General features: G+C 47.9%; 1 protein-coding gene across 8 annotated transcripts in view; it reads right to left on the bottom strand.

The window, feature by feature from the left end:
- Positions 1–22,239, bottom strand: part of FOXN3 (forkhead box N3) — a 392,956-nt gene that overhangs the window by 212,487 nt on the left and 158,230 nt on the right. For 7 of the 8 annotated variants that reach the window (XM_028098118.2, XM_028098133.2, XM_028098140.2 and 4 more), the window contains one exon: positions 7,753–8,309. In XM_028098118.2, the coding sequence (XP_027953919.1) occupies positions 7,753–8,295 (543 nt within the window). In that variant the 5' untranslated portion in view covers positions 8,296–8,309. Of the gene's footprint in view, positions 1–7,752; positions 8,310–11,816; positions 11,916–22,239 lie in introns of those variants that run through there. The other variant, XM_028098119.2, reaches the window with a different exon arrangement.

Below are 22,239 nucleotides of genomic sequence, written 5' to 3'. Positions count from 1 at the left end.
CTCTGTGACAGAAAATCCCACGCTTGCTCAGTAACACAACCAATGTTTTACTTGGGACTGCAGCGGGCCCAGCCAAAAGACACCATTTCTTAGCCTGCTTTGCAGCCATGTGACCAGAGTATAACCAATAAGATGAAAGCAGAGTGTGGGGTTTCTGAAAAAGCTCCTTAAAATTGCTAATTCAGTGGGACCCCCTTTGGTCCCTTCCCTACACCTCCCTTCCTACTTCCTAAATGGAGAACACGCTAGCTGATGCCATCTCCAACCACGAGAAGATTCTGAGAATGGAAACCAGCAGTGACTGGTAATAGCAGAGCAGAAAGAGAGATGGAATGTGGGTCTCTGTCCAACACAAGACTTACTTTATGTGACAGACCAATCCACTTGTAGCGTGTTTAATTCACCCTTGTTTGGATTTTCTAGAATAAATAGTCAAACCTCATCCTAACTAATCCATTCTTGGAGGTCCCGTGCCCATTCCCACACCAGAAGAATGCTCTGTGAATTTAGTCGAGTGCTGCCCCCATGAAGAGTACCCACATGCCCCATCTTGGGGAAGAGAAGCTTCTCTGACCTCAAACGACATCTATCACCTATTGATCTGGCATGCTTCCCATACTTGTGATGGTTTATTCTTTTTCATTTTTTATTGTGTCTCCTGTTTCCCTGCAATGGAAGCTGCTAAAAGGCAAGAACCAAATCTCACCTTAACTTAACTTTTCACATTACCAAATAATTCTACTGAATAAACTAATAAGCAAAGGACCCTGGTGTCCCTGAAATCACAGGTAAAGAGATATTGATGGCCTCCTCATACGGAAGCACTCCACGGAACGACTTGGTAAGTTCAGACACAGTAACTTCAGGCCCGTGTTGAACCAAATGCAGCCAAAACATAAACCCTCACAGGGCTAGTTGGACGTATGCACCGAGACAAACGGCAAGTAAGTTAAAAGTGACAAGAGTAGGGAATGGGAATAAGATACTTTAAGGAGACCATGAAACCAAAATCCGTAAACAAAAGACCTGCCTAACAAACCACAGTATAATCAAAACAAACATTACATTGACCTTTTAAAAATACATAATCATCTGTTTCAAGTGCAAAAATGTCCACTGGGAAGACGGTGGAATTTTCTATAAAATCTAAGACCTGCCATCATCTTGCCAAAACTTCAGAGCATTAAGATGACCAAGGGCTCCGTGAAAGAGTATGAATTAATCCAAACAACCCATCACTATTTGTGAAAGAAGCAAAACCCATGACTTTCAAATAGGAGGTCAGTGTGCCAACTTCCCATATTATTTACTGTAGAGAATTATCCTGCAGCTAAAGTGATTTCAAAGGGAAATCCCAAAGCCACTTCAGCTCATCGGGGGAGGTTCTGAGAGCAATTTCTTGCTGCTTGGATATCCAGGCAGTACATCAATGAAGCATCATCCCATAGACCTACCAGGTACCACGAAGCCCTACCAAAGAAAATGCAACATTTTTTGAACCGTTCATGGGGAGAGCTACTGGACACCAATGGGGCCCTCGAGTCCAGAAGAACCAAGCTTTCTAGAAGACTTGTAGGGATCCTTAGCGAGGTCAATAATAGGAGTCACTGTGGAAGGACTTGAAAAAGCAGTGTATCTTTGAAACAGAAGGGCCAGAAAAGAATGCTGTGAGAAATAGGAAACAGATAAGCAAAAGGAGGAGACTGGGTGGAAAGAAGGACTTCTGCTGGTAAGTTCCAGGAGCTAGGAGGAAAGTATTGGTGGGGGGGGCTCATTGGACCACAGGCCACACATTCAACTTTGTATCCTTTCAGCACTTGATGTCATTGAGCAGAACCGACCATAATGGATATTTTATAAAGTCTTTTGAATGAATGAATGAGCAGACAATGAAAAAGCTGGCAAGACTGGGACAACAAAAATGCCCCCCCCCCACCCCCACGAAGGCATCTAATACCTGGAAGAATCAGGAAGAAATAGAGTTGGTTGGATCGGTGGGAGAGCATGGCCAAGGGCGGCACAGGCTTCCTGGAATTACTGGATGCTGCTATGAAGGCTCCCTATTCCAGGGCCTACAGCATGGGTTACTTCAGGCCCCTTGGAGACCCTGGAAAAGTCGCAACCTTCTGAGGCAACAAAGTCTACATTTAGCACAGACAAGAGAGAGCAGTATGCTAGGCAGTGTGCACTGGTGAGCAAGAGGCAGCCCATACCCAGGGATGAGCAGGATCCTCACCTGCCCCAGAGGCCTCAGAAGAAACTTAGACACCTCGTCACATTTTCCGCATGCCCCACCACCCAACATTACCCTGATTTTTAGGACCTTCCCCATCAAAACCAGACTGCACTGTCCTTCAAAGAGCATTCCTCATCCAAAATAAAAGAAGTCATATCTTCTTCCTAAAATGACCATCAATGAAATGGGTACACTAACATCACAGGAAAGGGAAATGCTCTTGACTCGGTGTTGACACCACCAAGATGAAAGAATCAGAGGCAACTGTGCATATGGGGGTGTCCTGCCACGTGAGAGATGCTACCTCATTTTCCAAACTGCCTTTGAAAAAGAATCTCATCCACCAGGATGGAGAAGCAAAACATCACGGGGGCTGGGAATTGGAAGGGAGAGCTTGTATAAACTGTCTATGCAGAGGAGAAGGGACTTTGAACTTGGGCCAGATCAGTGGAGGGGGCCTGGGACGGATCCTGGAAGCAGGAAGCCAAGAGGGCAGTGGTAGGCTCCGTGCAGATGCCACATCTCTCCATTTGCTGACAAAGACAGAGTCTGGCCCCATCTCAACAGCACAAAAAGATTCTCTATATTTACCTTTCTCTATCCTGCACCCCCAGAGTAAATTCTGGGTTTACTGGTGTTATTTTAGTTCCCTGTAACTCATTTTCATAGAATATTTTGAGGAAGAACGTAGAGATCATCTACAATAGCCTGTCTATTGAGGTGTAATCAAGCACCCGGGTTAATTTAAGCATAAGGCCCTTCAAAACTGGAGGAAGTGAAGGTGAATTCCTATTCTGCTACTTACCAGCTTTGTGACCTCCAGCGAGTTCCTTAACCATTCTGAACTTAACTCATCACCTATTTTAGAAGGAAAACAGGACCTACCTCATAGGACTGTAGTGAGGAAGTGGGATATTGCATATGAAATGTTCCAAAAGAGGTTTCCATATCATGTCCGCTACTGTTATTACACAATACAGGCTCTTCACTTTTCCTGAGTCAGAGGTTCCGTTAAAAAATCTAAAAACCAAACGAACAAAATCTTGGGATCCTCCAGGAAAATGCAACATGCATAGTCACGGGGCTTGCAGTCAATAATTTCAGGCTGTCTGCAGAGCCTCTGATATCCAAAGACCCCCAATTAAGAAACCCAGCAATTACAAATTCCTGCTTCTCTATGAGGACCAAGACAGCTACTAGAACCAGCATCAAAACTAGAACCAGGTATCCTGGCTTCTAATTCACTCCTTTCAACCAAGACAAGTTGCCCATATTAATAAGCTAAAGCTGTATTTAAAGCACTCAACCCCGGCAGCACCTGGCTGGCTCAGTCAGAAGAGCGTGCAACTCTCCATCTCGGGGTCATGGGTTCGAGCCCCATGTTGCACACAGAGAATACTAAAAGAATAAAAATAAAAAATAAAACACTCAGCCCTGGATATAATAAACATACTTTTGGACAGTGTTTCCTTGATAAACCTTCTTGCAACAACAACGTTTTTTGTTAAATTGTTAAGAAGTAAAGAAAAAGCACAGAAATAGAAACACCCAGACCTGAACCATTATAATCCAGTCTATAAAAGGGAACTGCACTTTACTTCTCCTTTACAAGTACTCAGGTTAGCACATGCTCAACTTATAGTCTTAACTGAGACTGTATTTAGGGAGTATAAAACTTATTCTCAGACTTTGAAACTCTACTGTGATGGATTCAGGCAAAAGTCCATCCACAGAGGAATCCCTAAGATGAGAAACCGGTGGGAAACTTTGCAGAGGTGGTAGCAGCCAATCCCACGTGAACCAACAGCTCACGTCCAGCATCCCCAGGAGGGGCCAACCAGCCTTCCCGACGTGAGAACACAGAAGAACTGTCTATAAAGCATTCTTGGGGGGAAACAAAAAACCAGAACGGTTTTTTGATCCAGTCTTACTTCCATTTCCATACAAGGGGATAGAAGAACATGATAAATGAAATCCAAATGAAGCCGACAGAACGTGGGGCACTCCACAGCACAAGAGCTGGGTCTCTGACAAGGAAGGGCATCAGAAAGGGGGGCGGGGGGCATAGGGTTGCTATCCATGAAAACAGCCAACTGCATGGCATAAACCATGTTTGGATCCTAATTCAATCAAATATTCTATAAATCCTCAGAGATCTCTGAATATGGATCTGGTATTAGGTGATACCAAGAAGTGTTCACTTTGGTCAGGGTGACAATGGAATTGAGGTGATGTAAAAACTGGAGATTTTTCTTATGCACACGGAAGGTAAAAATGACATGAGATCTAGGATCTGCCTCAAAAGATTGAAGCCACAAACCCTTGTTAACTATTGGAGCTGGTTGTGGGCAATGGGGGTGATAAGGATTTGCCACACTCCTCTCTCTCCATGTATGTTTGAAATTCTCCAGGATTACAAAATAAAAATAAAACTCTATCTTTCACAGTCTTTTTTAAGTCCTTACGTATCTAAGTCTTATAAGAGATAAAACATTAAGAGAGAGAGAACGGAAGCAAAACTGTCCATTCTCCCCAACTTACTCATTCATGACATGTTCCCGATGAAATCTCAGCTTTGGAAAGAACCCAAAAGGGCATCTAGTTCAGGGATTCTCAAATCTGGCTGCAAGTCAGAAACACCCATGGAGCTTATCAGAACCACCAATTGTCCCCAACCCACCTCAAACCGAATGAATGAGTATCTCCAGGGCAGAGCCACGAAATGCTCACGGCTTTGAGGTGCCCGGGTGCTGCTGGTGCAATCTCGTAAGATCCCTCTCGCACATCCCAGGCAGGCAGGTGTCCAGCGGGGAACGTGTTCCAAGCCCGCAGGGACAAGGACCACACCGGATTCTGCAATCTCAGTTATGTCAAGTTTAAAACTGTGTTCCACACTTTTAGAAGAAAAAAAATGTGACTACAACGTGCAAGCCTTCCATTCTCCTCCTTCAACGAACACATACTTCTCACCAACATTCGGCTGTACTTGGGTCACTGGGTTGTGGCCCAACCTCGTTGTGGGAGCTACCACCAAGTAAAATCCCCAGGGGAAAAAAAACAAGTTTACCCGTGCAGCCAAAGGGGCTTTCACTGGACCAAGTGTCAGGGAGAATGCCTCCCCCTTTACTCAGCCAGCCAGAGGAGAAACCCCAAATGGAGGGGCCAGCGCCAGTGCCCTGGAAGGACCTGGGAGTAACCCAAGAAAGGAGGAGAAAAGGGGGAAAACTCACACTCTGGGCTCTGTTCTCACAAAATCACAAACGATGGGAACAAACTCCCGGCTACAACACTGACTGGCATTCGATCAGAAACATGTCAATACAGGTCGGCCTGGCCAGGAAGCCAGGACTCCATGTTTCGTAAGATTAACAATCTCAGATCCTTAAAGCCATTCATTCCCTTCCATATCGGTGTTTGTGCAGAATGACAACCATCACCCCCAGAACACCAGACTCCCAGAGTGGGGGCTGGGGGTGCGCACAGGGGAGATGGCACTCCTTAACACACACACCCTGCCCAACACACCTGTCACTCGGGGGGCTGATGAATATGCCTCCCAAAACTCTCTGCCCACTTTGGAGTTGCTCTCCTTGAACTTTTTTTTTTTTTTTAAGATTTTATTTATTCATTTGAGACAGAGAGATAGATAGAGAGAGAGAGAGAGAGAGAGCATGAGCAGGGGGAGGGGCAGAGGGAGAGGGAGAAGCAGACTCTCCACTGAGCCAGGAGCCGGAGGTGGGGCTCGATCCCAGCACCCTGGGCTCATGACCTGAGTCAAAGCTATATGCTTCACCGACTGAGCGCCCCCCCAGCGCCCCTCGTTGAACATTTCTGAGTGAGCGTGAGCTCTGGCGTCGTGGCAAACGCAGAGCCAGGCAGGCAGTAACGCGCAGGACAGGGTCACGCCCAGCTGAAAGCACTGTTCGGGGGACAGTGGACAGCATTTTCCCCCAGCTTTGGGGGACCTGGACAGCATTTTCTTCACTATCTTCTAATCCTGAAGTCGCCTTCTAAGATTTTCCCCTCCTAACTACAAAGACCCACCTATACAGAAACTTTTAATAGCACAGACTCGGTTCTTTACAGAGGTGCAGCGAATTCTCTTTAAGTTCAAAGAATGATGGTAGAGCAGTCAACAGAGCCAAGTCCAGAGGTCCATCTCCTCGTGCCCCTTTGGCGAGGTGGAAGGGAGGAAGGAGAGCGGGGCATACCCGGGGACAGCAGCAGCGCCCCACCACTGTCACGCTGGACCTAGGCATCGCCTTCCCCAGCGGGCGGAGGCAAAGCTCCTGAGTGTCCACATGTCTCCAGGTGTTCCCAGGCAACCCCCTCCTCAAACCCTGCACGCCCACTCCCCATGTTGAACATAAACTCGAGGGGAATACCATTTGCAGACAAACGTGTCCAGCTGCAGCAAGGAGAACTACGGCGTCGCCACTTCTGGATTCATATTCTTCTATGCCCAAGACGAGCAGAGCTCCCTCAGGCTCAAGATTGTACTGGAAACAGGACCATGCTTCTGAAGAGAAAGGCCCCAACACGGCACAGCCAGTACCCCACACCCGAACTTCAAAAAGGGGCAAAAGCAGACTGCCGGCTACACATCGCAATGTGACTACCACGAAAAACCAGGCTGAAAAATAAAGTAATAATGCGAAAACTCTGGAGAGAACGTTTCCCAGCTTACGTTTTAACTGCAGCTACATGACTTCTCGGAACTCCAAAGTCAGACCACAGCTTTGCGTTCCGGCCCTACCGGTCAATCCTCTTTCTACAGCTCCTACAATGATATTATACAAACTATCTCACTTCAGCAGGCCAGGAAACCTGGACTAAGGCTTTACAGTCAAAATTCAATCTTTTGGAAGCTCATCTCTAAGGGGAACCTTACCCTGATTTTTCATACTCTGGGTGTTTCGAAGTCGCCATTTACGCGTACCCCTGATTTTATGAGTCACCTCGGCAATCCATGTCTTTGTTTGTCTGGTCTTGGAGTATACTGTTTGGTCACCTCCCAATGTCCATCACTGTCCAATTTATTCCAGAATCCTGGAGAGGTTGCCTCTCTCCAAGTTAATACTTAGAAAGAAAAGAAATGCCATTTTTCTCTTGTCCCAGGTGAATTTTCCTCAAGTGTATATACACATACCTCATGGTTAATGGCTGTCCTTGGAATATGGACCTGTGTTTGTACTATAAACCCAAAGTGACCCATGCACAATGAGGGATGATCCTAAGAACCAATCAAGTGTACAAACCACTGTTTTGTGATCATGTTCAGATACCACAGTGGGAAACTCTCAATCTGGCAAGAACAGCAAAAACACTTTCCAACGAATATGTTTAAGGCAAAAGAAGTTCTTTGCAACCAAATGAATGAAATAAAATTACTCATTTATAACTGCCACTTCGGTGTGGTGAACATACATCCCTCAACACTTTTTTTTTTTTTTTTATGGGGAGAAATGACACATTTTAAAAAAGAAAAATGTGAGTTCCAGACCCAGAGGGCTTACCTGACTCCTCTCCTTGTCCACTTTCTTAAAACACTTATTCAAAGACAAATTATGTCTCACTGAGTTTTTCCACCCAGTAGGTGCGTTTGCAAAATACGGAAAATGTTCCAAGATCCAGTTGTAGATATCCTTTACTGGCAGGCGCTTGGTTGGAGAGTCCTCAATGGCCATAAATATGAGGCAGCTAAAGGAGTAGGGGGGTTTGCAGTTGGGGTTCTGCCTGGCATCGTAGGGCATGTCAGAGTGGGCAGGGGATGGAGGGGTGTCATCGTCCAGGTCCTGGACAGGGCTGACACTCCTGAGGACTGACTCCCCGAAGCTCTTCAGCAAGTTCTTGCTCTCGTGAAGCCAGTTCAGATTGGTCAGCTCTTCATCTTCCATGGCCCCCTCTTCTAATCGGATGTCAGGCAAAGAGAAGTCAAGGTCATCGTCCTCCTGCAGGGCCTTGGAGAAACCACTGTCCCGGTAACACTGACTCAGCCCACTGGAGACACTAATTCCTGAGCTTTCTGGCTTCTTACTGGGAGGCATGACTGGACCCATTTATGTGAAGGCTCCTGGTAAACACATTACAAAGAAAAGATGAGTTGGGGAAACCCAAAACAGAGAGGCAGCCATGCCCTCCCAATTCTTTTCAGACCACCTCCCACCCCTGCCGCCTCTATGGACCCCCTGGCCCCACGGGAACACCATCTCATGGCTCCCACGCTGGGTAACACAGACCCACCACTCTACCACACAGAGATGCACTACTGAGTAAAAGCAGTCCACCATGCGCGTAGCCTGGTGACTTGGTCACCTCTTAAATACACTGAGACTGGAGCTATTTACAGTACCTTTAATATGCATATGCATCATGGAAAGAATGGGAAATCTACAAAGCTTTCTTCCCAGATTTACATGATCATTATATTATCACCGTGCCCCACTGTCAGTTATTTTCTTGGTGCCTCGATTTCTTCTCAAAATATGAACGTATACACAGGTAAAATTCTTTCAAGCCTCACAGCAAACACTACAAAGTAAATGCAATGCACCACTCCTGTCACTTGGGGTTACAGGCCTCACGGTTTATCCTTCCCTCCCCACCCCCCAAAATACCTGTAAGTTTAAGGCCAGGTGTTTCAGACTAAGTTCAGCTGTCTCCACATGAAAACCATGACAACTGCCCCAGAATTAACACTCTGGCCACAGCGTGCTTTGATTGGTAGTGTTTTATATTTGACTGTATCTTTCCTCCACAAGCAATGGCCCCAAACTCTGCAACTTTAATCACAGCTGGCAAGTCTAAAGACTGGTAAACAAGGAAGTCTGTGGGTTGGAACTGGAGGAAAAAGTATATTCAATTATTGGGACACTACACCCCAAATGAAAAAGCTAGTAACTTTGGGCACCGCACAAATCAATGGGAATGTGAAGACGAGCCATTAACTGAAATTAGAATTGGTGAAAAAAGCCACAAGAGCAACTGGCAGCTTCCACACTGGAAGGCAAATGCAACAAAAATTGCTACAGAATTCTATTCTGCACCCCCCCATGCCACCCCCATTTTTATCAATGACCTAGAACAGGGAGTACAACTTCTGATGGGAAAAGAAAATGAGGACGTGGCAAGTCCACAAACAGAATGACCCCGATAGATACAAAGCATATTCAACCTCGAGTACTCAATGTAAGATATAAAGAACAGTAAAGATAATGAAAGAGGTCTCCCACTGTCCGCTTGTAGCGCTCACACAATGTGCTTGGTTTAAGAAGCATGTCTGTTTTATTTTTTCCCCCTGAGTAAGAAGATCAAGCCATCTATCTAGAAAAAAAGAATGAACACAAAAGCAGACATGATCATTCTAAGGCTCCAATGCCCATTGACAGTGTGCTGAAAGTAACTGCCACTTCAGCTGGGGAAGCTCTTGAATGGGATTCTAGAAAGTATAATGTGAGACACCCAACGGCCAGCCCAGGGTGCCTGAAAACTGCAGCACCCTCCCTCTATCAAAAGGTAGACAGACAGAACCTGCTGGCAGAAGGCGGGAGGAAAGCTCTCCGGAGCTGCTGAGAGATGCCCAGCTCCAAGGAGGAAAAACTTCCAGTTTCAGCCACAGGGACTCTTTCTTTCTGTCAAACAAGGAACCTAACCTGAGTAGTACAGGACACAATTTTAAAGAATAAGCCAGTATCTTTAGGTTTGGGGCTATGACAGAGACCAACTTGATAACGTTTTTACCTTCTTTATTAACAAATCAAAGCGAGGCTTGTCTCTCTCCAAGTTTCCCCAGATCCCATCACAAAACCCTAGGTTTCTGACAACCAGGAATATCCACACAGTAGCGTACAACACAGAACATATACTCCAGCCACTGAAGTCAACTTCAGCTCCAGATGAAAGTTTTATGTCTCCTGAGCTTCCAAACAGGAAAATTGTATCATGGCTGACAGTAAAGTAATTTAATTGCACTGTTGCTATGACAACATGCTGCTCTTTCTTTTCAATTTGCTTATTTGTCAGTAGCTTCCCAAAGGAACTAACACACTATACTCCATGTTTTCTTTTGTTTTAAACAAACATTGTCAGCAGTATGGTTTTATTAGAAAAAATGGCACTGTCGAGAAAAGAGGGTGACGGGGGTCTGCTACCCTTGAATCATCTGTCTGCTTTGTGTTTCTGTCCCCCCCATGCACTCCAACTGCTAACTGCAACCCTATAAATCCAGCATTTTCATAGCAACGGTATCAAGAGCTGCTGATCACTACAGTTCCATTTAAAAAAAAACAGTTCCCAGAAACCACAGCTGAGGAGTTTTCCATTATTATACTCTAACTACATAATTTGCCAAATCTTTTTTTCCTCCTATTTCAGAGGGGAAAAAAGAGAGAGAGAGCGAGAATCCGGATCATGTGAGTCCGCAGTTAAGCAAACATTTTTAATCTGCTGCCAATAAGGTTGCTCCACCAGATACGCAAATAGTTATTCACTAGTGACCTCCTTACAACTTTTCGGTTTGCTATTGGTTACATTCCACACACACACACACACACACACACACACACACACACACACCCTCTTTTTGTTTTTATATGACTTGCTGTGTTTTGTTATCTTATTTGCTTTTCAACGGAGAAAATGCAGCAGGAAAGCGAGTTTCTTGCCCACTATCAGAAGGTTTCCAAATAACTGACACATTACTGACCCAGCTTCAAACAGATGTTCGAAGTGAACTTTAAAAAGTTAAGAAATCCTCTCCAAGCCGAGCAGGGCAGTCGCGAGTTTGGAGGGGCCGGGCAACCCCCCTTCGCGCGCGCTCGCGCGCGCGCGCACGCGCTCCACTCCCGTCTACTGTACTTGTCAAAAACATTTCAAGGGGACCTGCGGGAGCGGCGATTGGCTGCGTCCCGCGTCAATCAGCAGCGTTGCCAGGCAACGAGGAAACTGCTCTGCTCCCCGTATACTGGGCAATTGGGAGCTCGCATACCTTCACTGCCGGTCAGATGTCATAAACCTTTTATTGGCCGCACCGCGGCGAGCCTTAAAAACACATCAATAAAAGCCCGCCGTCCCCCCAACTTCTCCAGGGCCCAAGGAGGGTTTCCTAGAGAGCTGGGGTGAGGAGAGGTCGGGCCTCGGGGAGTCTCTGGAGACGCTCACCGCCGGTGCCAAGCCTACACAGTTTGGGGGGAGGGGGCATCTTTGTTAGGAGCCTGTTTCTCATCTTGGGGTCTCCCCTAGATCCGCACCCCCTCCCCCGGCCCGGAACGGCGGGGATCCTGTCCTCCGCGGACAATACCAACTCTGCTCCTTTCGGGCTTCTTTCGGAAATCGAGGCACCGGGAAACAGCCCGCACGTCGGGGCAGGAAACTCTTCGGACCGGGCAACTTCCCCGCTCGGGGGCTGCCGTCTCCCCGCCCGGCCGGGCCCCCCACCCTGAGCCCTCCCCCCAAGGAACTGCGGAGTCCCTCGTCTGCCGAGAGCAGTGAGGTCGCCTCCAGGACGGCCTCGGACGAGCGCCCCCGCCCCGAGTCACCCCAACCCCACCGGGGCGCCGGCGGGAGCGGGGAGCAAACTCACCTGGCCGGAGCGGGGCGCGGGGGCGCGGGGGCGCCGCAGCCCTTCAGCGGGAGCCGACAAAGTTTCGCGGGCGCCCAGCGGGCATCGCTTGGTGGCCCGGCTAAGGACGCGCGGGCGCGGCGCGGCGAGCCCGGGGCGGCGGGCGGCGGGGGGCGGCCGCGGGCGCGGACGGCAGGGGCGCGGGGGTCGCGGCGCGGCATGGGACCTGCGGCGTCCGCCGGGCGCGCCGCGCGTCCTCCCGCCGGCCCCGCCGCTCTCCCCGCCCCGTCCCGCCTCCCGCTCGCCTCCGCCGCGGCGCGTCGGGCCGGGGCGCGCCGAGCGGCGAGAAATTGTTTCCACTGCAAACAAAAAAAGGCGACACATGACCAGGCAGGAGGAGGGGAAGCGCGGGGAGGGAGGGGCGCGGAGGGGAGGGACGGAGCGGAGGGGGCGGAGGGAGCCGGAGAGAGGGAAAACGTGGGCCGGGTCGCTGGCGGCCCGGGGTGCGAACCCACCGGGGCGGCCCCAGCCCGCGCCCCACCTCGCCGCGATCGACCCCGCGCGCCGTGCCCGGGCGCCCCCCGGGGGGAGGGGGAGCGCAGCCGGGGCCCAGGCCGGCCTGGGCCGCGCTGAGTCGCCTCTAGCCGCGGGGCGGGGGTGACCCGCGCGGGCCCCCGCGACCCGGGGCGGCCGCGACCGTGGGCGGCGGGGCCGGCTGGCGGGCGGGCGGCGTGCGGCCTGCCCCTTCCCCAGGCTCCGACCACGCGGGCGGGCCGGCGCTGTGCCGCTGGCAACGTGTCGCCAGAACGCTCTTACCCCATCCGCATGCCTTACAAGGCTCGAAAGTAAAAATAAAAAGAATTACGATGCGGGCGAGGCTTGCGAGGGGGAGAAGAGATTCCACTTCTCCCCAACTACGGCGTCCTGGCGGGGCTCCCAGGGCAGTCCCCAGCCCTCCTCCTGCGCCCACCCCGAGCCCCGGGAGGAAAGGCACAAAGGCACCGCAGCCTCCCGCCCCGCTGGCCGCTCCCCCTGTCGTCTGCCGGCGCGTGTCTGCGGAGGGACGGAGGGTGGCCATTACAGGCAACCGAGCGAGGGGCCCGTCCTAGAGGCCACGCCGGTAGGGCCTCTCCAGGGGGAAGGCTCAGCGCCGCGACCGACTTAGAAACCTCGAGCGAAAACCGGCCTTATCTCCTTCACATTTTGAGTTCTCGAGAACCCGACAGACAATTCGCAGGGCCACCCAGCGACCGGCGGCGTAGCCACCACTCCAAGTCTTTAGGCTCCTCCAAAGAAGGGCCACCCACTGCTAAAGCCACACCAACCAGCTGCCTTTGGAGAGGATGAAAGGAGAGTCCAACAGGACACCCTGGTGGTGACACAAATAAAAATATGATTGCACACCACTCGCACGTAGCCAAATCAGTAGGTTCCTCCACAGAAGAAAAGCCCAGGTGACAACTCCCATCACCCCCACCTGAACCCACCTGAGCCGGTGGACCGGCCATTTTGCGTTGTCTTAAAACTGCACAAAAACCTGTGAGAAGGCCCAGAGTGATCTCCCTCAGAAAGCCCTCTAGTTTGCAGTACCTTTTAACCTAGCCAAAAGGGGAGAAAAATCCCACAGGGCTTCTGAAAAAAAAATTTTTTTCCAAAAAATAAAGAAACCCCAATCTATCTGGGAGTCATTCCTTTTAACAAAGCTTCAAAGCGGTGGGTGGCAAGTCTTCAGCAAGAACACTCACCACAGGCCTTATTACTTACCAGTGGTATGGCAAATCCCACCCAGAAGATGACTCCAAAGTGGAGGCCCAGGGGCGGGTGGAGGTCATCCAGCCCCACCCCCTTTTAAAAATGAGCACTTGATGTGACCTACCCAAACTCACTAAGCAAAAGGTGTAAGCTGAGACAGCTCTGAAGCCTCATGCCAGAGATTCTAAGAATCAGAAATGGTGACAAAGGGGAGTTTGGACATCAGTCAAGCGTAGGTGGCACCCTCCTTCGGCATACCTGTTGAGGGGGGCTGAATCTCCCATCAGAGGAACCAAGGCCAGAGACCTCTGTCCAAGCCCCTTTGTCCACGGAGAGGAAGAAATACTCCCCTGCTGTCCTCCCTTTCCATCACCAGCTCCCAACCCTCCCCATGGCCAACCATACTCACACCATGGCTAGAAATCTTTTTACGGTAAGAGAAGCGGCATGTTAATTTTCGCTTCAGTCCTTTCTTAGTCCTCAGAGTTCAAGCACACAGAATATGTCATTCTTAAAATTCTCCGTGCAAGCTGTTCAGCCTCCAGTGTCCGAACCAACCATGTAGGTGAACAACCCCTTTAAAAAACAGGCAAGCCTTGGGCCAGGAGAAGCCCTAAGTAGAGGGTGGAGTATGGTTAAGTAAGCTGTCTTTTATTAGCCTGCCTCTCTTTCCTTCTGCGTGTTTGCAGTTTCTTTCCTTCTCAAACATACAGACCTTCCTCTATTTACGACGGGGTTACATCCCAGTAAGCCCATCATCCTAAGTTGAAAATATCAGTGAGTCAAAAATGCATTTCATACACGCAACCCACCGCCCATCCCAGCTCAGCCTAGCTAACCTCTACCGTGCACAGAACACTTACCGCAGCCTACAACTGGGCAGTCACCGAACACACATGTTGAATATCTCGTGTAACTTACTGACTACTGTCCTGCGAGTGAGAAACAGCACATTTTGTTCTGTGGGTTGTGTGGGTGCAGAACGGCTGTAGGTGTATCGGTTGTTTACCCTGTGATGGCAGGGCTGACAGGGTGCTGAGGCCTAGCCAGCCTCCCCAGCGGGCATCGGACATAGATCACTAGCTCAGGAAAAGATCCAAATTCCGAATCTGAAGTCTGGTGTCTACCTAATGTGTACAGCTTTTCACACGGTCATAAAGTCAAAAAATCGTATGTCAAGCTATCCTGAATCAGGGACCATCTGCGTTCCTTAATTCCTCTCTCCCACTTGTCGTGGGCGATGCGGCAAGGGACATCAGTCTGAGGAGGAAGTGGTGGGCCAGCCCTGCCTGATGCGGAAAGCAGAGGACACACATCTGCCTATCTGTCGGTCTCGAGAGGGGGGGTCCACATATTTGTTGAAAGCCAAAGCAAGGCTTGGTGTGGCCCCTTTCCACCTTAGAAGCCCATAGAGCCCTAGCTCTGAAAGATGCTCCCTCACAAAGGGCTGCAGGGGCCAGAGTCTTTGGAACACCACCATGTTGAATATCCTTCCTGAACTTTCAAAAGTTTCCTTGTCCCTGAGAAGTCTCCAAAAAACAAGTGGAACTGTTTAAATTATTGTTCCACAAACATGTTCGACAGCAGAATCCTACATGTGCCCTGGAACTCACTTTGGGCAACACTTATTTCCCAGCTGGGGAGCTGCCGGGACAATGCTACAGCCCCTTCCGGGCCCAGGCCGGAGGCACCTGCGTGTCAGCCATGGGAAGACCTGGACTCCCCGCCCAGCCGGTCCCCCGTCAGTGTGGAACCTCAGGTCCCTTCTGTGTGCAGAGGAGTGCTTCTCCCCTTGATGATGTCTTCCTTCTCCAACATGCTTCGCTGCCCTGCACCATGGAAGCCTCTCTCCCCAACCCTGGTGCTTTGGCCAAGAGGATTATTTATGGAATAGTTCAATGCGGAGCCTCCCAGTCCCCCTGATGCAGTAACACCTAAAGAGATGAGCAGTGAGATGATGCCACTGCAGGTGGAAGGCCTGGGGACCTTCATGTATGGGGAGGAACCCGAGGAAGGCCTGCAAAGATGGTCTCCTGGATCCTGCAAGCTGACTGCAGTGAAGAGGACTCATGAGTGGGAACCCAGGTCAGCTGGGGGCAGGCACACTGTGGGCTTCTAAGAACTGGGGTGTCATTAGGCACTTCTCCCTCCCCTTCCCTCTGAGACCACACTGTCTTTCCGACTTCCCTCTACATATCTGTTCTACTCTCCTCCCTGTCGGGCTCTCTCTCCTCACTTAAGACCCCATATGGCTGCCAGCATCAAGGCCAAACTTTTTGACTTTCGGCACCCACCACCTTCAGACTGCCTCTGTCTTCCACGCCATGGTCTGTATTCTCAGGGCAATAACCTGATTGGCTTAGCCTGACTTAGGTGACTTTTCCTTTCTGCCCACCCCCTCCAGTCAGCTGAGGCTAGGGGCATGGTACAACCATCAGGCACACCAGGACTGGGAATGCCTTTAGAAGGAGGATATCTAATAAAGATGGGTTGGTGTCTGACCTGTGGAAATGGGGAAGGCGTGTTACAGACCTGAGCTTTTCTACTAGGGATACCCAGGAAGCCAAACCTAATGGATCAGAATCTTCTAGGATGGGTCCCAGGCATGTACATTTTGAGAAGGCGCAAGAGCAGGAGTTACTGTTCCAGGTAGGAGAAATGAATGGCACCTGCGGATTTATCAGATATGACTTGATCATATTAGAAGATGCATTCGTTCCTTGAACAAGTATTTACTGAGTACCTACCAGGTACACCGTATTGTGTTAGGTGCCCAAGATAAAAGGGTTTTGTTCCTTATTGAGCATGCGTGTTAGTGGATAAGAGGGGAAACATAATATGACCAAACTCTTTAAATGCTAAGGTGAGCAGTTTATATGCACTAATTCAAAGGGCAAGAGGAACTCATTGAATATTTTTGAGTGCGGAAGTTATGCTATCAAAAATACACTTTAAAAGAATGGCTTGGAACTAGTAGATAAGTAAGTCCCGGAGACCTAATACACAGTACAGTGATTATCAACAAGAAAACTGTATTATAAACATTTAAACGAAGTGACTAGATTTTAATTGTTCTCAACACTAGAAGAAATGATAATAATGTGACACCATAGAAGGGTTAGCTAATGTGACAGTGGCAATCATATTATAATATCAAATATATATGTTGCATACCTTAAACTTACACACAGTATATGTCAAATATATCTGTTTTTTTAAAAAAGAGGAAGGATTGTGGAGGCGCCTGGGTGGCTCAGTCGGTGAAGCATCTAACTCTCGGTTTCGGCTCAGGTCATGATCTCAGGGTGGTGAGATCGAGCCCCACATGGGGCTCTGCGCTGAGCACGGAGTCTGCTTCAGATTCCTTCCTTCGCCCCCCCACCACCGTCCCCACTCATGCTGTCTCTCCCTCTAAAAAAAGAAATAATTAAAATCTTAAAAATTTAAAAAATAGACGGAATTGTTGATTTAAGATGAGTTTTGGGAGAGGAAAGGAAAAAATATGAAAAACCCAAAGAGGCAGAACTGCTGAGAAAGCAAGGCCATGATCCATATAAAAGGGAATAAAGATTGTTTTTTTAAATGTGTTTTCAAAAATTATAAAATATGCTAAAATATTAAAATAGTGATTCCCTCTGAGTGGCAGAGTTATGGGGTGATTATTTTGGCCTGCTTCTCTTTCATATGCGTCTATTATATTCCAAATTTTCTACCATGAGCACCCATTATATTACATTACAATATTCTAATGATAAGGGGGGAGGATCCCCTTAGAGCAGAGGTTCTCAGCCTTGACTCTGCACCAAAATGACCTGTAGGCTTATTGAAACTGCTGGCCCCCCATGCCCAGAGTCTGCGATTCAATAGGTTGGGGCTGTGGCTGAGAATTCACATCTCTAACAAGCTCCCAGGGATGCTGCTGCCAGTGGTTGAGGGACCACACTTTGAGACCCACTGAATTCACAGAATAGTCAGTGAGACTGGAAAAAATGAATGTCTGAAAGCCTTCGAAGGAAAAACCAAGAGGGATTGTCAAATATGAGAAAAGAAGGGAAGATTATGATCAAAGAAAACCCCTGAATCGTGGGTTGACTAAGTCTCTTTGAGATAATATATGAGAATGCTGTTGGTAATGGCAGAAAAGCTGCTCCCTTCCCTCCCTTGGGCGCAGACATAAGAAAGACCCAGCATCAGGGCTGGAAGGCCCTCCACTCTTGGAGAGTTTCAAGGTTTGCCCCAGCATCCTGGCCCTGGCCTGCCCTCCTCTCTTGCATTTTCCTCTTGCACATTCTTGATGTTTACATGACAGGTTCTGGAGGGTGTAGCCTGGGAAAAGGCTTCTTCAAATTTCTCCAGTAGGGAACAGAGCCAGGAGGCTTCTTTGAGGAGGGAAGGAGGGGATGTGTGGTAAGGGAAAGGACAGCCAAACCGGTGGAGTGAAGTTCATTAGCTCAGGTGCCCTCGCCAAACCCCAGCTTCTCAAGTCTCCTGCTGGAGGCAACATGGAAACAGAACCTGTCAGCTCCTCTTTGAGCATAAACACAAGTGTGAGTGAATCATCCAGAATCCAGATTTAGTCAATGCCTTCAGTCAACAAGTATTTATGAAGCCTCTAGCTACAATATGCCCAGGACTTCGTGGAGGGGACCGGAAAGGAACGTGGAGAAATAAAAGGGGTGGCACTCGCCCTCAAGGATCCGGGAGACTCGGGGAGCATTTATGAAGCGACTACAGATAAACACAAAGCAAAATACTGTGGCCGGAGGTGGTGTAGCCTGATGGCTAGCCTAACACCTGGGACCAGGTTCATGGTCTCACTTCACCACTTACTAGCTGGGTAAACTTAGTCAAGGTGCTTAACTTCTTTTTCTTCACCTAGTTTCCTCATCTTAAGAAAAAGTGGGTAGGGAGGGAGAATGATAGCAAGGCCCACTCCACAGGGTTCTGATGAAGAGCAAATGAATTAGTATTTGCAAAACACATATAATGGTGCCCTGGCACTTAGCACCGTTTTTGTTAAGTAAATAAAGCAGAAGGAAAATATTGACATAGTTGACCGCATAGCAATTTAAAATTTGCGTGTAGGGCCCGGGTCCTATAAATCAAGTGAAAAGATAGATTCAAAAATGAGGAAATATTTGCCATACAGAGGAAAAGGGGTTAATATTTTAAATTTAGAACCCTTACAACTCAATGAGGAAAAAAAAAAAAAGGATCGCCCTAATGAGAAAAGGGGCAAATTCACCAAAAGAGAAAGAAAAATGATGAATATACCCATGAAGAGAGGCTCCACCTCAGTAAAAAACAAAGAAATGCAAATTCAAGCAATTGTGATATCTCGTTTCATCTACCAGATCAGCACAGGCTGAAAAGGAATAACCGTACCACTGTTGGTGGGTGTGTCAGGAAGAAGGTGACTCGGTACAACTCTTCAAGGACAACTTCAGTGAACCCAGTTATGGACCTTAAATTTCCAACTTCTAGGAATTTATCCTAGGGAGGTAGTCTCACAAGACCGTTAACATGCCCCCCAGACTGCGTACCCCCGTGATCCAGTGACCCGCTAAGCTCCCCGCAGTTACCCTAGTGCCTGACACACACAGAAGACCTCATTCAGTACTTATTGGAAACATGCACTAGAATACGCAATATTGTATTTAGGAGGGGGTGCTGGGACATTGTTTAAAATCACCAAAACTCGGAAATTGCTGCAATAAGGGGCTGCAGGCATATTATTACATTCTGTGGCCCACCCTGGCCCCCTGCTCCCTTCGTTCCCTGCCATTTGGATTTTCTGGTCATTTTCGGTGAAGCCTTCCTTATTCAGAATCATTTTCACGTTCTCCTCTACTAGATGTGTGAACCAATTTGCAAACATTTCATAAAGTAAGAGTGTGGGGGGAAAATAAACACACTGGAGAAGCAAGTTAAAGTATTTTGTGATCTTTTCAGTCAGAAGGAACAAAATGATTCTTTTCTGAAAAGCCCGGTGCTCTGAGCCAACAGGAGAATTGCTAAGTTTAACACACATTGTACCTGTGTTATGGTGTCTATTGACTGGGTCACTTTCAATTGATAGGTTTTGAGTATCAGACTTTCTCTACAAATTCATACACGGGTCCAAAGACAAGGGAAAATACTCTTGAATTAAGAATTTGGTGGGGGGGAGATTTACTCTCTCTTTTCAGATTGATCTTCTATAACAATTTGTGCTTATAAAAGACCAGATATGGTTACATCTTTTTTTTTTTTTTTTTCCCAAATCTGATAGAAAAATCTGTGCCCAGCTGAGGCACTCCACGTGGCCGGAATTACTTCTGCTTCTCCTGACTTCCGAGGGATACTCTGGGCAGTCAGGAGCTTGCCCTAGAAAAGACGGCCACTCTGAGCTCCTGGACTCCATTTATCTACAGTCGATTGTCATTATTTGTGGAAGTTATGTTCTATAAAGTCTCCACAAAGAAGGAATCAGCAAACATTGAACTGTTGCTCCTAGGGGAAACACACAGTCAGGTTCCTGCGAGCTGCTGGTGAGAGCATTTTCGTTAACTGATGAATATATAACCACGTTTTACTGGGTTTCCATCTAAAGGCGCCTTATTTAATATATATTCTTGATTCCTTAACACTGAACTCGCGGCCAACAGCTCTACAACTCATGTCTGAACGAAGATTCTCTAACAAGTCTTCTGTATCTTCTCCACAAGGCAATCAGCCTTCATGTGCTCAGGAATGCTAAACACTTCACAGCACTACGATTGGGTGCCATTTTAAACAGGAAAATCACCAACAAAAATGCACAAAAAGCTAGCGTACAAAATAGACCACAGGACGGACACTTGTTTACGGTATGAGAACTGAAACTTATTTACGCCAGAGTGTTGCTTTGTTAAATGTAAGCTGGGAATGTGTGCATTAGGCAATTCAAATTTTTGGCCACTCTGCACCTGTCAACAAATGACCATAAAAGCACCACGAGTATTTATTCATTGGGGGGTTACAAATAATTTGTAGCAAGTACATGAATTTGCAAATACGGCATACATGAATAATGGCCAACTGTATTTAACAAACACTTACATATCACTTATTCGGTGCCAGACCGTATTCTAAGGCTTGGCAAATACTCATTTCAGCCTCACATTAACCATGGGAGGAGAGTACTATTATTATGCCCATATTATAAATGAGGAACCTGAGGCACAGAGAGGTTTAACCACCTGCCCCAGGTCACAAAGCTGGTAAGTGATGGGGCTGGGATTTGAACCCACGTGGTCTAGCTCCAGAGTTGGAGCCGTGTTCCAGGTGGGAACCAAGCGAAGCTTCAGATCAGTCCAGAGCATCTGAATTCTTCTTGGAGAACCCCTGGGGGTCAAGGACACGAAGGACAGCGGTGGTGGGGTTCAAGAGAGGAAAAACTGTGAGCAGCAAATAAAGAAGGAAGGAAAAAGGGATTTTTAAACTGAATGAAAAGGTACCACTTGCAAAAAGCCAAAGTTCAGCTTCTATGTCATAATCAATATGGCATGGTGTACCTTTGTAATAAAAAATAAATCAACGAGATACTGAGCATCAAACAAATTGTAAGTGCCTTGAGAGAGGCAAGGACCCTGCCTTATACTTCTCTTCTGCTCACAGCATGTGGCACAGTGGTAATCAAAAATATTGATCGCTTAACAGAAAAAAAAATGCTTCTTTTTATTGCTCTCTCAAGCTGGTATCTAATAACTACACAGATTAGTCAAAGAAAAGTAGCATCATCAACCTTTTCCTCCTCCAAAGTTCTGAAGAGCTCTTATTGTTTTCCTCTGTTCACTGAGTACACCAAGTACCACGGTCTCATGGGTTTCTGTTGCTAAGTCTGCCAAAGTCTTTACCATGCCAAGAACTAACTTCTCTCATTTTACTTTTTCAGAAGGATGTGAAAGAAGACAATCAATTCTTCTCTTGAAGATTGTCTTTTTGAAACAAAAGTAAAAACTTCAAATTCAACAACATCTCTGGGAACCATTGCATAGATTAAGGTATCACCAATATATTTCCCTGCTGTACAAAATTCCTTGTGGCGGATTAGCAACTTTTCAACTTATTATGACTGCCAAACCTGAAGTCTGTTATTCTCTATCAGACAGCGAAGTTCACCAACACTTTCTGCTTTGAAACCCCCACTCCTTCCCAAAATAGCCTCTCGTGTGCCTTTAATATTTTTGATTCAGGTGCAAGCAAAACGTGGCCATAAATTGTGAGGCACGAGTGCATGTTGAGGGCTCAGTCTCACAAGGGGTGGGGCTGGGAAGGAAGTGGCCAAATGGACTGCTGTCTTTCTGGGGGTGCACCAATAGCACCTAATTCCCCCAAGCCCGAAGACACATGACTATCACTGGCTTCAAAGATTTGGCCCCCAAACAACCAGGCATCCTTTTTAAGTTGGCATTTCTTCCAGAGAGGAATAGTGAGCATCTTTCCTACATGCCTCACACCGTGCTAGGCCAACTGTCTAACAATATGGATCCTGGAAGGGGGTGCTGCCCATGTTGGTGATGGCAGCCTTTAGTGCCTGTTGCGCATAGCCAACGTCAAAGATCCCGCCGAACAGAGGTCCAGGCCATTGGCTGAGACAGCCCGGGCAAGCTTCCATGCCCCTTGAGTGCCAGCAGAGGCTACCCGAGGACCCAGGTGGGCATGCCACACT

Source organism: Eumetopias jubatus, unplaced genomic scaffold (genome assembly GCF_037043125.1).
Source record: "Eumetopias jubatus isolate StellerSeaLion01/CBP00866 unplaced genomic scaffold, mEumJub1_p1.0 scaffold_7, whole genome shotgun sequence".
NCBI classification, from domain to species: domain Eukaryota; kingdom Metazoa; phylum Chordata; class Mammalia; order Carnivora; family Otariidae; genus Eumetopias; species Eumetopias jubatus.
The sequence above is the reverse complement of the archived record's forward strand: the minus strand, read 5'-3'. Positions and strand labels throughout refer to the sequence as shown.